Here is a 14,963-nt window from a genome sequence, read left to right as displayed (position 1 = left end):
ACCAAAACACTGCAAGCAACGTTTGGTGTCCGCCTCCAGAGCGGAATGGTGACTGATCGGAGGCAAACTGATGCATTCTGAGCGGACCATTTTCCATTCAGAATGCATTAGGGCAAAACTGATCTCTTTTGGACCGCCTGGGAGAGCCCTGAACGGATCTCACAAACAGAAACCAAAACGCCAGTGTGAAAGTAGCCTTACTATAATGTCACCCTGAGATGTTGCTCAGTCCAAAAGCGGAAATTTTTTTACAGAACGTGGAGACATTTCATGGTCTCCAACAAGATGAAGGGGAAACTATTTCACATTGTATCACTTTCTATGCTAACCTTTAAAATAATTAAAAAAAAATTCTTAAAGGTAAAGGATGTAAAATTAAAACCACAAAAAATAAAATAAAAATCTTATGACTGTACATCCATTGATAAAGGTAAATAAATGTCAATCATCTACAGGGGTTCAGTGTGATGTGAACGTGTACTTTAATATAAACCAGAAAAAAGTATGGTTTAAAAAACAAAAACAAAAAAAAACGCTAGCAAATAAAAGAGGCAAAGATACCGGGAAAAATATCCTTTATGGTTTTATTTGAAGATCTTTTGAGCTTACACCTCCTGTTAAATCACCAAATTATAAAATTATGCATCAAGGTAAAATAAAAATAGATTCATTGTGCTTTCCCCAAACAATTAGTACCATGCTATTGTTAAAGGCAGCACCATGTTCTACTACAGTCCGGTACACAATCTGATCAACGTCTTTTATCCTTTCTGTCTGATTTACGGTCTCTCTCACTCCTCGACGGCCTTTTGCCTGACCGGCTACCTTCAGAAACAGTCCTCTTGCGGTCAGACCTTGACGAGCCTTTCTCCTTGGATCCTTTGGGGCCTCTGCTACTGACTTTAGAAGACTTGTGACTCCTCTCTGCTCCAGATGTTTCTCTTTCTCGTCGCTTTCGCTCAACACTTCTCTTGCGTTTCTCATCTCTGTTATGCCCTCTCCCTCTGCTCCGGCTTAGACTTTCACTGCTGCTACTACTGCTGCTACTGCTATCCCTGCTGCTGCTCCCGCTGCTGCTGCTACTACTGCTTGAACTGCTTTGACTACTGCTGCTGCTCGAGCTACTTCCACTACTGCTTGAACTGGAGCTACTGCTAGAACTACTGCTGCTACTGCTCCGGCTTCTGCTCTTGCCTACTTTGTTCTTGGTTCTTCCTCTACTTTTGCTCCTCTTTTCTTTATGTTCTGAGGGGGTAATCTGGATTTGCTCTACTTGGGGATCTGTAATATTTACAGCTATGACTACAGCTTCCCTTTCGGGCATTGGCTCTTCTTCCACACGATAATGGGATTCTAGCCTTGTCTGGGGCTCATAATGAGCTGGTGGATGGAACATAAAGTCTCGTTCAACTTTATTTGTTTCTACAGACTCTGTTTCTATTTCAGACTCAAGCTCATTTGTCTTTTGCGTCTCTGCTTCCTCATGAACTTTACTTTCTGACTGATCAGCTCTCTCCTCACTCTCTTCTTCCTTAGTATGGTTAATGTCTGCACTTGATTCATAAACACTTGTCTGACTAGTATCCAGTGCCTGCTGTGGTACCTCTTCCTCCACGTTGTCTCTTTCCTCATCTTCTTTTACTTCTTCCTCAACCTCTATCTCCTTTTCTTCCCACCTACTAGGCTGTGGTTCCTCTATCTCTACCTCAACCTGAACCCTACCCTCTTCCTCAATCTTTTCCTCGGCCTTAAAATCATCACCGTCTTCCATAAGTCTACTCTCCTGCACCATTTCTACATCTCTTACAATAATACTAACATCCTTCTCTTCCTCAAAGGTGTCCTCCATCTCTATGTCATTAGGAAGATTACCTGTCTCCTCATCTATCTCATGCCGAGCCACCTTACCATCTTCTGGGTCCTCCTTCTGTTCATTTTCATCTTCGTGCTTCTTTTCTTGATCTTTGTCTTTCATGGAATGGCGCCTAGGTCTAGCTTCCATTTTATTCAACTGTTCTGCAAATTCTGCCCGTCTATTTTCAAATATAGCTAAAACAATAAAAATAAAAATAAAAAAAAAGCATAGTAAAATCCAGAAATCTATTTTTAGAATAGTCCAATAAAGGACTGCATCATGGGCAGCCACAAAAACACTAATACCGCAACGACATGTATGTGAACTTACAATTCATCTTTTTCTGCGACTCATCCAGTAGCTTCTGAGTTGGTGGATACAATCTACCAGGTATGTAGAACAGGTGGGGTCTTGTTTTTGTTCTTATATACTTGATTATTTTCACATTGTGTTCATTCCATTCTTCTTGCTGAAATTACATTTCCAAATACATCAGAAACAATGCAAGAGTTAACGTGAACAAAGTCAGATGTATAGTTGCTCACCAAGTGTGCCAGTTCAACTTTCTGCTCCAATAGTCGCAATTCAGTTTGTTTGGCACGTCTTTCCTCAAAAAGCCCTCTCCTCTCATTTTCCACCTGTTTCTTCTCTTCTTCTGCCTGCACTTCAAGCTTTTGTTCAATTTCGTGTCGTCTTTTTTCCTGCGAGCCAATAAGAAAATGTTTAAAAAAAAATAAAAAAAATAGATTATATGCTCTTATACTGCCCGATGAAATTGAGTTACCGATGGAGACCTTTAGGAGAATAAATTGATTCAGTATTTTCATCTGAAAATCCATTTTAAAGCTACCATGACTTTGTACGTTAGTGGACGGAGATGATAACTACAAGCGGTGGTCCCGTTCACTTCAATGGGAGGAGTAGTACTGCAGTTACCAGCTCTGTCCAGTACACAATTAGCAGAGCTGTAGTTCTGACACCAGAGATGCAAATATTTAAAAAAAATATAAAAAAAAAAATACAGCTGACAGGTAGGGAGGCCGGCTAGGCCAATACTGGACAACCCCTTTAAAGAGGTTGTCCAGGCTTTTACTATTGATGATCTATCCTCAGGATAGATCATCCATATCAGATTGGCAGCGGTCTGACACCCGGGACCCCAATCGATCAGCTGTATGAGGATACGGCGCTCGCAGTGTGCACGTGCGGTCTGTCATCCTGTTCACCGCTACTTTCTATCTTCTTTGCCATAGCAGCAGCTGACAGGAAGAGAGAAAGCACGTGCACACGCCATGTCCTTATACAGCTGAACAGTGGGGGTGCCAGGTGTCGGACCCCCGGACAATTCCATTTAAGACACCACAAAAAAAAAAAAAAAATCCAGCAAAGTAAACAAGCCCTCATTCGAATAGGTTGCCAGACAAATTAACAATTAAGGTATGGCTCTGGGAGGCCAGAGTGTTTAAAAAAAAAATATATTAAAAAAAATTACAAAAATGTTGCGGACCAAATTGACTTAGTCCAAAACAGTGTTAAAAAACACAGGCAAAAGAAAGACCGTCATACACAGGCATGAAACTTACTCTTTCTGTGGCAACATTAGATTCTTGTTTGAATTTTTGAAGGGTTCCCATCAACAGACCAAATATTCGCCGATTTCTGGGGGCAAGAGAAAGCACAATTGTTTAACACAGGTCAGTGGTCTTCCCATCAGACTGAAAACAAATGATATGGTTTTGATTTATAAATGGGGAATTAAAGCACAAAGAAAAACCCCATTCCCTGAGTTGCAGGTTTTATACTCGCCTGTCCCATGACCGGGCATTCAGATAATGCCGGGGTCACTGCTGCTCTCCACTTTGTGTCTCGACATGGCAGAAAATGGCTGGGATTGCAGCTCAGTCAATCAATGGCTGAGGGAAGTCCTCGTTGCAGTCAATGAATAGCAGACCAGCATTCACAGCTATTTCCTGCAGTATCGATGGTCCAGATATGTGTAAGTTCTGTCTTTTTTAATGGGAATTTTTTTTTTCTTTTCACTGAAATACCCATCCAGACTGGGCTGGTAAGAAAGCTAATCAATAAAGATGAAAAAACTACGAAATACAGCCAACAGGTAAAAAACGGAATGCCAGCCTTCAAAAGACATCTGATCGGTTAAGGATACTGGGAGATATTAGGCATGAAACCTGCAGAACTGTTAATTCATAAGTGAACTATACTATAGGTAATTCAATGTAGTTTTACAAGAGTCTCTTTTTAAGCAGATTCAATTTTCTGAGACTTATATGCTGTAATGAAACAAAGTTTTATGCAAATCGACTTTGAATGTTTTATCCAAAGCAGATTTTTTTTTTACCCCTAGTCATCAGTATATAAAAGTACCGGAAAACCCTTTTATTTCTATAAAAAGTCAAAAAATGGTGCCCAATGTTACATATTCTATATGACAGAGAGAATTATGAAGTATCTGCAGTAACTTATTCTACCTTTGTTTTCCTTTTTCATCCATGTTCTGATCTTGTATAAGATCTCGGCGTGTGCGTTCTTTGGAGGTAGCAACAACAGAGGATTGCAACGCTGGCTGTTAAAAGAAAAAAAATAATAAGTTCACAAAGAATAAAGTTCAACTTATAATGAAGGGAAGAACTGATGCTACAAATACTTAAAAGGGGTTGTCCAGCCTAGGAGATGACAACCCAAGTCATGGTAAACTTTGGTCAAAAAAGAAAAAAGGCACCAAGAGACATGTAAGTTTTAGTTTTTTTAATATTTAGCACAAGTTACCACCATTGGGGTTGTGGACACATAGGCCGGACAACCCTTTTTTTAAAACGAAACACTTACTTTCTTATCATCCTCCTCCTCAGCGTCGCTTTCCTGGCGTGACTCTCTCCTCTGCCGACGCTCCCCACTCAGCCTGAAATATTACAAATTGTTTAATTTAGTACATGCAGAGAAAGCAAAACATAGCTTTTGTGTACTGCCTCAAAATCAGAGAGGGGCAGGGGGCATGTCAGTTTGTAAAAAATAAATACAATCAAAAACTACACTATGTGAACAAATGATAGAAACAAAGACTGGAAATTAAACTAAATAATTCTGAAATAATAGACTTTACCTGCTCAGTGCACCTTCAAAGTCCCGTTGTTTGGCTGGGGGTCCTGCTCCTCCATCCGAGAGTCCACGCCTAGAGATACGAGAATGTTATGAGCACACAACACTGAATTGCTTAGATAATAAAACATCATTCAGGCTTTGTTCATATGTGCATCAGATCTAAAAGGCTCAATAGCCCTGACACCACAACAGAACTCAACGAACCCCCATAAGTTAATTGGGCCCATCGGTCACCAGTGATATTTGTCATGCAAGTAATCTGGCAGTGAGTTATAATAAATGTAAACCTGTAACCTCTGACTTTTAGTAAGTACTTTACTTTCATCAAGCAATAATTCTGAAGCTTTTATTCTTTTGTCTCTATGATGCCTTTACTCTAAAAGTTTATGAATGACTCGCAAGCAGTCGGCAGTAAAGGTCCAACTCTTCTATAGCTCCTACACAGACTACGCATCCCCAAGGTAAACGAAAGCAGACACATTCTCTATGAGGTGTAATCCTGCAGCCCCCTTACTTTGTGCCAACGTACATTTGGTAGGTTAGCTACAAGCAGAAGAGCACTATGGAGACAGTCTTAATTGGGGCCATAGATACTCCACAGTAGGAACATTTAAAAATGAATACCTACTGTAAATTTGCTTGATTTTATATGCATTGCAAGAATGAGGGGGGGGGGGGGACAAGGGGCTTTAATGCTTTTAAATTATGTCATCTTCTCCTTTTCTGATGCAGAGAAGAAAAGTGCCAAAATATGATACACTAAAATATCCTGAACGGACTAAAGATATATTTGCAAACAGGAGCGTGCCCTGTCTGATCCAGGCAAACATTTATCTTGACAATCATGTAGTAAACATATTTACATCCTACAGTAAAAAGGGGTCTAGTGCAGGGTACACAACAAGGAAATGCCCTTTGGCATTTTACAAACCATTGTTGCCCACCATGCCGCTAAAACCCTACACCAGAATAAACAGGCTATAATTTGTTTCCATAGAACACCAATTCATGTTTCCCTCTTGAATATTTTAGTAGGCTTAAGGCCCCTTTACATTGCCCAATGATCAGGGCAATCATCAGGTCGGTGTGTTCCTTCCAGATAATTGCCCTGTGTAAAGGTGCCACTGTTAATGCAGGACAGCAGCTCATTCTGCCCAGATCTCCTCACGCTGGAGCAAAAACTCCTTGCTCAACTTAATAAAGCGACCACGCTTTTACCAAGGAGATCTGTCTCTGGTTTAAGTTGAAGTATATAAAATATAAGAAAACTAAGAGAAAAAAAAATTTGATATGTCAATGGGAATAATTACCGTAGCACAATGCCACCACGGCCTCTACCTCCAACAGCATTTGGTCCTGTGATGGTCATCCGCCTTGTGGGTGCCGGTCTAGAAAGAAAGTCACAAGTGTTAATGCAAGTAACACACTGGATAGCACAATTGCTGCTTTTTGAACACTTGCAGGGCTTCTCTCATGAGCAGGACTATGGGGTCGGTAAGCCAAACTTTCATCTCCAAGTTCTAGTTTTTCTACACTCCAACTAATTCCTAAATGGCTCATGTATAGGACTTAGTAAAGACAACTTTACTCTAGTAAAATCATTGCAGCATCAGGCTTTTAGGCTGAGTTCACACGGGCGTGTCCGGATTAGGTCCGGATGCGTCCCGGTGTATTGCGGCAAACCCGCGCGATTGGGTACGCAATTGCAGTCAGTTTTGACTGCGATTGCGTTCCGATGTTCAGTGTTTATCACGCGGGTGCAATGTGTTTTGCACTCGCGTGATAAAAAACCGACTGTGGTACCCAGACCCGAACTTCTTCACAGAAGTTCAGGTTTGGGTTAGTTGTAGTGTAGATTGTATTATTTTCCCTTATAACATGGTTATAAGGGAAAGTAATAGCATTCTGAATACAGAATGCTTAGTACAAGGGCAATTGAGGGTTAAAAAAATAAAAAATAAATTAACTCACCTTGTCCTCTTCATCGCGCAGTTCCCGGTCTGGTAGATGAGCTGTCGGCTAAAGGACCTTTGGTGACGTCAGATCACATGCTCCAATCACATGGTACATCACCGTGGTGATGTACCATGTGATTGGAGCATGTGATCTGACGTCACCAAAGGTCTTTTAGCCGACAGCTCATCAGAAGAGACCGGGAACTGCGCGATGAAGAGGACAAGGTGAGTTATTTTTTATTTTTTTAACCCTCAATTGCCCTTGTACTAAGCATTCTGTATTCAGAATGCTATTATTTTCCCTTATAACCATGTTATAAGAGAAAATAATACAGTGAATAGACTGTCACCTAGCAACCATGAGTGAAAATCGCACCGCATCCGCACTTGCTTGCGGATGCTTGCGAGTTTCACTCAGCCCCATTCATTTCTATGGGGCCTGTCCTGCGTTACAAACGCAGAATATAGAGCATGCTGCGATTTTAAAGCATTGCAGAAGTGATGCGTGAAAAAAATCGCTCATGTGCACAGCCCCATAGAAATGAATGGTGCCGGATTCAGTGCGGGTGCAATACGTTCACCTACCGCATTGCACCCGCGCGGAAATCTCGCCCGTGTGAACTCAGCCTTAATGTTGTCATCAAAAATATGGCTTCCTTTTTTCTGTAGAGCTGACATGCTCTAGTAGCACCCTTTGAATTTTCTGTCTTTTCTGTCAGTCCAGGAGCTGATGGGCTCCTTATCCCTGACATTATCTCTCATTATAGCTCAGCTCTTATCTTACTCATAAGAATGTGGCTTAAAGGGGTTACCCAACACCTATAATGCCCCCTCTAATGCCCTGGCCCCTCACACTGGTTACACTTACCCCACTCCCCGGCACCCAAGTCACTTTTGATGCCCACACGGCCGCTGCTGCATCTCCCAGCTACACTTATCAAAACATCCGGCAACAGGGGCTTGTTCCTGCCGTGGCATGCTATTGGCTGCCCCCCACCCCTCCCCAGTCGCGCGGATCAAAACATCAGGCGATGCAGCCATGGCCGTCCAGACATCAGAAGCGACGCAGGTGCCAGGGTAACTATAACCAGTGTGAGGGGCACGGGCATTTTAGGGATTGGATAAGCCCCTTAAGTATTTATGACCTCTTAGTAGTTTAGAGATCAGGTTTATTAGATGACTGGCACAAACGGAAAGTGAAAGTACCAGGCCGGTGTTCCGTGAAATTATGGTACCTGTTAAAATCTGGTACCCTCGTCACTTCCGGTAGTGACATAAGCGCAGCGGAAGCTTCAAGAGGAGGTGTGATCTTAGAGCCTGGCACCTGATTGGCTGAAAAGAAGGCGTGTTGGCGCCCTTCCTCCCTTCCCTGTGCGCGTTCACAGACGCAGCATGTATAATGACGGTACCCAGGTTGGTTGTGTGCAGGCGCCAACACGCCTTCTTTTCAGCCAATCAGGTGCTGGGCTCTAAGATCACACCTCCTTTTGAAGCTTCTGGTGCGCCTACGTCACTACCGGAAGTGACGAGGGTTCCAGATTTAAAACAGGTACCACAATTTTACGGAACACTGGGAATGATAGCAGGTGAAAGTAAAAGCAAGTTTCCCCTGACTCAGGGAGCAAAGGGTATATGCGGATGTGTAGAAAATATATACTGTATTTTTATTTTCCGCTTTATAAGAAAAGGGGGAAATGGCTGTGCGTCTTATAAAGCAAATAGAGCATTATTACATGGCCGGAACATCGCAGGTCCTGCTGTGCTGCATAGGAATAGCGGCCTGCAATGTACCAGTGACATGTAAACAGGGGGCGCTATCAGGGTAGTAGCAGCTGCACTGGAGGTGGGGCCCGACGCAGTCGCTGATATTTATTAAGCTGGAAAGAGCAGCCATTACCTGTAAAGTGTATGCAGCAGCCCCTAGCAGTGCTGGTTTGCTAAACTAGCACTAATCACTTATCTGTAAGCAGTACTGACTATGCACGCAGCGGTCAGTGCGCGTCACTCAGTCACGCTCAAGCCCCGCCCACTTCATCATAACAGTGTGCCATCCACAGACACCCCCATTAGTTCAAAACCCACCAAAAGCACACCATTTGGTTTAAAATATTTTATTTTCCTAATTTCCTCCTCACAAACTTAGGTGCATCTTATAAAACGAAAAATATGTCATTTTTTTTATTTTCTGTTGTCTAAATCTAACTGGGCAGACTAGTCAGCCCTTTAATCTATGCACCTAGACCTTTGCCACTGGCATGTGGAAGAACATAACCTGGTGAACTTGGCAGGCTGGGCTGACATACATCTAACACATATGGCCTGCTTTATAGAGGCTCAGATGTAACGGTTACCAAAGCTTCTGCACACTTGCCATAAAGCGATCATTATAGACTAACCGGAAACAAAGCTGATGCAATTGCTAAACATTTTCAACAAAAATACAGTAATTTCCAAGAACCAGAAAATTTATTCAATGTACCAAAAATCTTAAAAGGGGTTGTTCATCCCTAGAGACCTCTCAGACAGACAACCCACTGCCATTTGACTGCATGTTGGCAGGAAAAGGCACGAGGGAGGAAGAAGGGTTCTTCTCACAGACATGACCCTAAGAGGAAGGGGGGCTCGCCCTGGGTGGCTTACAGGTCGACAGCCTGGAAGAGCCAATCAGTGCTGCAGCAGGCAAGGAGATGCCCTAGCAGAAAATCATTGTGTTGGGCGGTGAAGAAGGGTGGATGGGTCTATGCCATGTCGGCCAGGGAATCCATCTTAGGGGCAGTGTACGGTCAAGCTTCTATACTAATTTCAGGGCCAGTGAAGGGAAAGGCCAATATGGAAAGCTCTCAGCCAGGGGAAGACCATCTCGTAGTAGGCTGACAACTTGTGTTGTACATCTGAACGCACAGAAGGTACTAGGCACAAATGTGTTAGTGGTGCCGATTAGGGTTGTTTGGCTACCAAAATTTTGATTCGGTTTCGATACCATAAAAAAGCATTGCGATACTCGATACCACGCGGAAAAAAAAATAAAACGCCAAAAAAAAAAGCTGCGTGCATTCCGCATTATATAGAACGTCCAGCCCATAATAGAACAATCCTAGCCTGTTTTTGGGAGGGGAGACAAGGCGACTAAAAAAAATAAAAAATAAATTGAGAATCGGGCAGTTCTTAAAGGGAACCTGTCACCAGTTTTATGGTGTCCTAACTAAGAGCAACATAAATAAGTGACTGATTCTCTTAGCAAAATGCTGGGTCACTTTCTTTAATTGACCCAGTCAATCTGCCAACATCTTGTATTGAAAAGCTCCAGCTGATAATGATGAGTCCTGAATATTCATGAGCTCCTGACTCCCCCCGCCCACCTGCTGCTGAGTGACAGTTATTTTCCATATGAATCAGCAGCAGGTGGGCAGGGGAGTGGCTATAGCTGTTAAATATACGCTGGACTCAATGACATCACGTTGGGCTCAAATCAGCTCATTAGCATGCGGCATCTTTGTGTGTATATAATGAGGTAACCATCTGTCACACCAATAAGTGAATACATCTAAGGTACTTTTTAGTAGTTAATGATTGTATATAATTTGTTCGATTATAATCAAATATCCACATAACATGCTCCCTTTAATTTATTTTACAGCGTTCACCAAATAGGAGATATTTTTTAAGATTTTGGACTTTTTGGACGTGGCGATATGTAATATTTCATTTATTGTTTAGATATTTTATATGTAAAATTTGGAAACAGGGTGATTTATACTTAATAATTTGGTGTTTTGTTTTTTTTTACAGTTTATTTAATAACTATTTCCCACCTTAGGGGCCAGAACCTGAGATATTTTAATCCCTTGTCCTAGTAACCCTGATAGAGCTCTATTCGGGTGACTAGGACTTCACACTCTCCCTGCTGCCCTGTGCATAGTGCACACAGCAGCAGGGAGCTGACCATGGCAGCCAGGGCTTCAGTAGTGTCCTGGCTGCCATGGTAGCCGATCGGAGCCCCAGGATTACACTGCTGGGGCTCCTATGGGAACTGTCACCAATGAGAGGAGGCGAGGGGACTCTGGCCACTGCCACCAATGATTTTAATACTAAGGACGGGTGGGGGCACACTTTACCACCAGTGTTTTTAATACTTGGGGGGGGGGGGGGCCACACTGCGCCATCAATGACAATAACATTTAATATACAAATGCAGGCGGCGGTAGAAACACATTGCAGGTGCTGCACCTGAGGTGTTAATTGCTGCGGATTGCGGCCCCCTGTCAGAGGCAGGGTGCCGGTGTTCTGCGGAAAGTCTATAGCGGAAGTCACGTGGTGCACTGCGCAAGCGCACTTCCGCGAATCATTGGAATAATCGTCTTAAAGTGACGGTCATCTCCAGTAAAATACAGCATCTACATTAATTTGTACACTCGCCACACATCGGGGTCGGCCTCGCTTCGCTCTGCATTTATTAATACTAGCTCTGTGCCGCCATTTCCTTCTTTACTATCAATGGCGGCATAGAGTCAGTTTTACTAAATGCAGAGCGCAGCAAGGCCGAGCCCGATGCGTGGCGAGCGAGCCCACGAGGGTACAAATTAATGTAGATTAATGAGCGCAGGGGGGGGGGTATAGAGACTGTCTATACCCTTAAGTGCGCGCACACACGGTGGGCGAACTACTGCAGTGGAGGCTGCAGGAATGATTTGCGGATGTACACTTGTGCAGTGCACCACGTGACTTCCGGCAGAACACTAGCAATGTGTTTCTGCCAGTGGCTGCATTTGTAATGTATTAAACGTTAGTTATCATTGGTGGCGCAGTGGCCACAGCCCCTCCCCTCCTCCACGCACGTTGGAGGCCGCAGCACAGGGGGGGGGATACTAAATTCTGCTTTGGCCCATACGACAATCGGTCGCCCGAGTACAGCCCCCAGCAATCCCATAGAAGAAAATGGAACTCCACAATCACGGCGGCACTTGCACACCGCTGCTCTTGTATTCACCAGCGCTCAGACCCCCCAGCAATCACTTACCGCCCTGCCCTTTAAATAAGTGTTATTGGCGGCACTACCCCTTTAAGACGTCAGTCTATATTTTCTACAGGATTAGTACATCTACTCCATATTTTCTTTACTTCCTGTTGGTAACCCCAGTCAGCCTCATCCAGTGGAGCACGTGTGAGGAATGCCTCAATACTAGGAGCACCACAGTCACACAGGACTCTGAGCACCCAGCCCCGAGGGGGCACCGCTGCTCAGCCATGCGCCTCCTGTCTGCAGGCAGCCCTCCATCCCCATGCTCCCACGTCCCCTCCCAGGCACCGCGGCCTCCCTACCTGGTATCGTTCGGGTCGCGGCCCGTTAATTTGCGTATGTTTTCGTCCACATTTTTCAGACTCTCCTTCGCCTTTTCCAGTTGTTCTTGCAAAGTGCGCACGGCTACCGCCATCTTGTCCGCCCAACTCGCTCGAAAGAACCACTTCCGGGTTAGAGAACTGTGACTGTGAACAGGTGACCTGGCTGTGCTGTTCCGGAAATGACGCAACGAACCGCGCCGACAGCTCTCGGCCAATTAGAAGAAAGGGGCGGGGCGGGGCGTTTCGTCCCCTGAGTGGAACGCGTCGCAAACTAGCGTTCGGATTCGTTCTCTGAGAGAAACGCCTCACCGTCCCGAACAAGTAGTCACCTCCTAACACCTAGCAACCAGGAGAACACTGTAGGGGGGAGTTATCAAAACTGGTGTCAAGTTGCCCATGGCAACCATCAGATTCCACCTTTTATTTTCTAAAGCAGCTCTGAAAAATTAAAGGTGAAATCGGATTAGTTGCTATGGGCAACCAGACAGTTTTTCTTTACACCAGTTTAGATAATTTTCCTCCGTACTGTTTTTTTATAATTTGTCTTGGGCTACTTTCACACTCGCATTTGGTGCGGACCCGTCATGGATCTGCACAGACGGATGCCTTCAGATAATAGAAACGTCTGCATCCGTTCTTAACATAGCCAATACGGATCCGTCATGAACTAGATTTAAAGTCAATGGAGGACGGATCCGTTTTCGATTGTGTCAGTGAAAACGAATCCGTCCCCATTGACTTACATTGTGTGTCAGGACTAGGGGTGCACCGAAATTCCGGCAGCCGAAAATATCGGCCGAAAATGCACCTAATCCATTTCGGCCGATATTTTTACATATCGGCAGAAAATAGCGGGGAGGGACTGGGAGGAGGAGCTGGGGGCCGGGGCGTTCACTGTGCTCCGGCCCCCAGCTCCAGTAGTTATAAAATGTTGTACAATTAATAAGGATTCTATTCATGAGGCCCCCTCTGCAGTAGAACATTCAATACAGCCACTTCCTACTCACAGGGCTGTCATCTTAATGCTGGCCGGCCGGGCAGACGAGCGGCAGCGTCACGACTGACGTCACATGCCTGCGCCGCCTCCTTCATTCAGAAAGTAGGCCGGGCACATGACGTCAGTTGTGACGCTGCCGCTCGTCTGCCCGGCCGGCCAGCATTAAGATAACAGCCCTGTGAGTAGGATGTGGCTATATTGAATGTTCTACTGCAGAGGGGGCCTCATGAATAGAATCCTTATTAATTGTACAACATTTTATAACTACTGGAGCTGGGGGCCGGAGCACAGTGAACGCACCGGCCCCCAGCTCCTCCTCCCAGTCCCTCCCCGCTATTTTCTATTAATTGTACACATTTTATAACTAGTCTGTACTGGAGCGGCAATGGGGGGGGGGGTCTGTGGATGGCACTGTTATGGGGTGGGTGGGGGTCTGTGGATGGCACTGTTATGAGGTGGGGGGGTCTGTGGATGGCACTGTTATGGGGTGGGTGGGGGTCTGTGGATGGCACTGTTATGGGGTGGGTGGGTAATATGATTTATTAAATTCATGAAAAAGAATTATTAATAAAAACATTAAAAAAAAAAGTATTTTAAAAGTATTTGGGCAAAAAGGCAGTTTCGGTTTCGGTCAAGGGGTATCCTGAATTTTCGGTTTCGGACCAGAATTTTCATTTCGGTGCACCCCTAGTCAGGACGGATCAATTCGGCTCAGTTTCATCAGACGGACACCAAAACGGACCGCCTTTAAAGCGGAATGGAGATGGAACGGAGCCAAACTGATGCATTCTGAGCGGATCCTTTTCCATTCAGAATGAATTAAAGCCAAAACGCCAGTGTGTAGCCTTAGAAAGTAGGTTGCTAAGGGTAACAAGGAGGTTGTTTACTCACAGGACACTTAGAAATGTTCAGTTTTAGGCCCAAATGGAAAATTTTGTCCAAAAACAATGAGGGTCATTTATTATACTAGTGTGATGTAAAAATAGCCTCAGAGGGTATGTTCGTGACTATTTTGAGCACGAGGCCCCGGCAAATTTAGTACTTTTTTTCCTGGAAAATGGCAAAAGGGTAGACAAAAACAATGTCATCCAGGGGCTGCCAGACAGGCACACGGAACGCCATATATGCCCCTAATTTATGATGAGACGCACGCAGGGCAAACAACTAAGACCGGCAAAAGAAGTCGTCTTTGCATACGGATTTTCGGATCTACCGGATTCTTCCAACGCTAGTGTGAAAGTAGCCTAAATTATATATATATGTATATATAGGATTCAAAAATAGGTCAGCACTCCTTGTCCTTAGCAATCTGTGTGCCTCCCTTCAACCCTTGACCATAAGTGTATTAATAACAGAAGAAATCCACGGCACTCCTCATAGCTGTAGATGTAGATCGCATGGCGCGGCGCCAAGACCTCAGCGTTGAACACCAAGGTCTTGGCGCCACTCGATTTACAGCTATGAGGAGTGCCGTGGATTTCTTCTTTCATATATATATATATATATATATATATACAGTAAAGACCAAAAGTTTGGACACACCTTCTCATTCAAAGAGTTTTCTTTATTTTCATGACTATGAAAATTGTAGATTCACACTGAAGGCATCAAAACTATGAATTAACACATGTGGAATTATATACATAACAAAAAAGTGTGAAACAACTGAAAATATGTCATATTCTAGGTTCTTCAA

General features: G+C 44.1%; 1 protein-coding gene across 1 annotated transcript; it reads right to left on the bottom strand.

The window, feature by feature from the left end:
• Nucleotides 1-570: 570 nt before the first annotated feature.
• LOC122921629 (pinin-like) lies at nt 571-12,413 on the bottom strand. The gene is made up of 9 exons (XM_044271757.1): nt 12,250-12,413; nt 6,286-6,363; nt 4,977-5,045; nt 4,703-4,775; nt 4,345-4,439; nt 3,439-3,514; nt 2,401-2,556; nt 2,186-2,324; nt 571-2,049 (listed from the first exon to the last, which is right to left on the bottom strand). Exons 1-9 carry the CDS (start codon nt 12,360-12,362, stop codon nt 752-754), a joined length of 2,097 nt encoding a protein of 698 aa, XP_044127692.1. The 5' UTR covers nt 12,363-12,413; the 3' UTR covers nt 571-751.
• Nucleotides 12,414-14,963: the final 2,550 nt, after the last annotated feature.

Source organism: Bufo gargarizans, chromosome 11 (genome assembly GCF_014858855.1).
Source record: "Bufo gargarizans isolate SCDJY-AF-19 chromosome 11, ASM1485885v1, whole genome shotgun sequence".
NCBI classification, from domain to species: Eukaryota; Metazoa; Chordata; class Amphibia; order Anura; family Bufonidae; genus Bufo; species Bufo gargarizans.
This window is presented reverse-complemented; position numbering and strand designations above follow the sequence as displayed.

Coding starts and splice junctions, on each gene's coding strand:
- LOC122921629 (XM_044271757.1), bottom strand. CDS start 12,362: ATGGCGGTAGCCGTGCGCACTTTGCAAGAACAACTGGAAAAGGCGAAG. Junction 5,046..6,285: donor CGTGGTGGCATTGTGCTACG/GTAATTATTCCC, acceptor TCGTATCTCTAG/GCGTGGACTCTCGGATGGAG. Junction 2,557..3,438: donor CTAATGTTGCCACAGAAAGA/GTAAGTTTCATG, acceptor ATTGGCTCGCAG/GAAAAAAGACGACACGAAAT.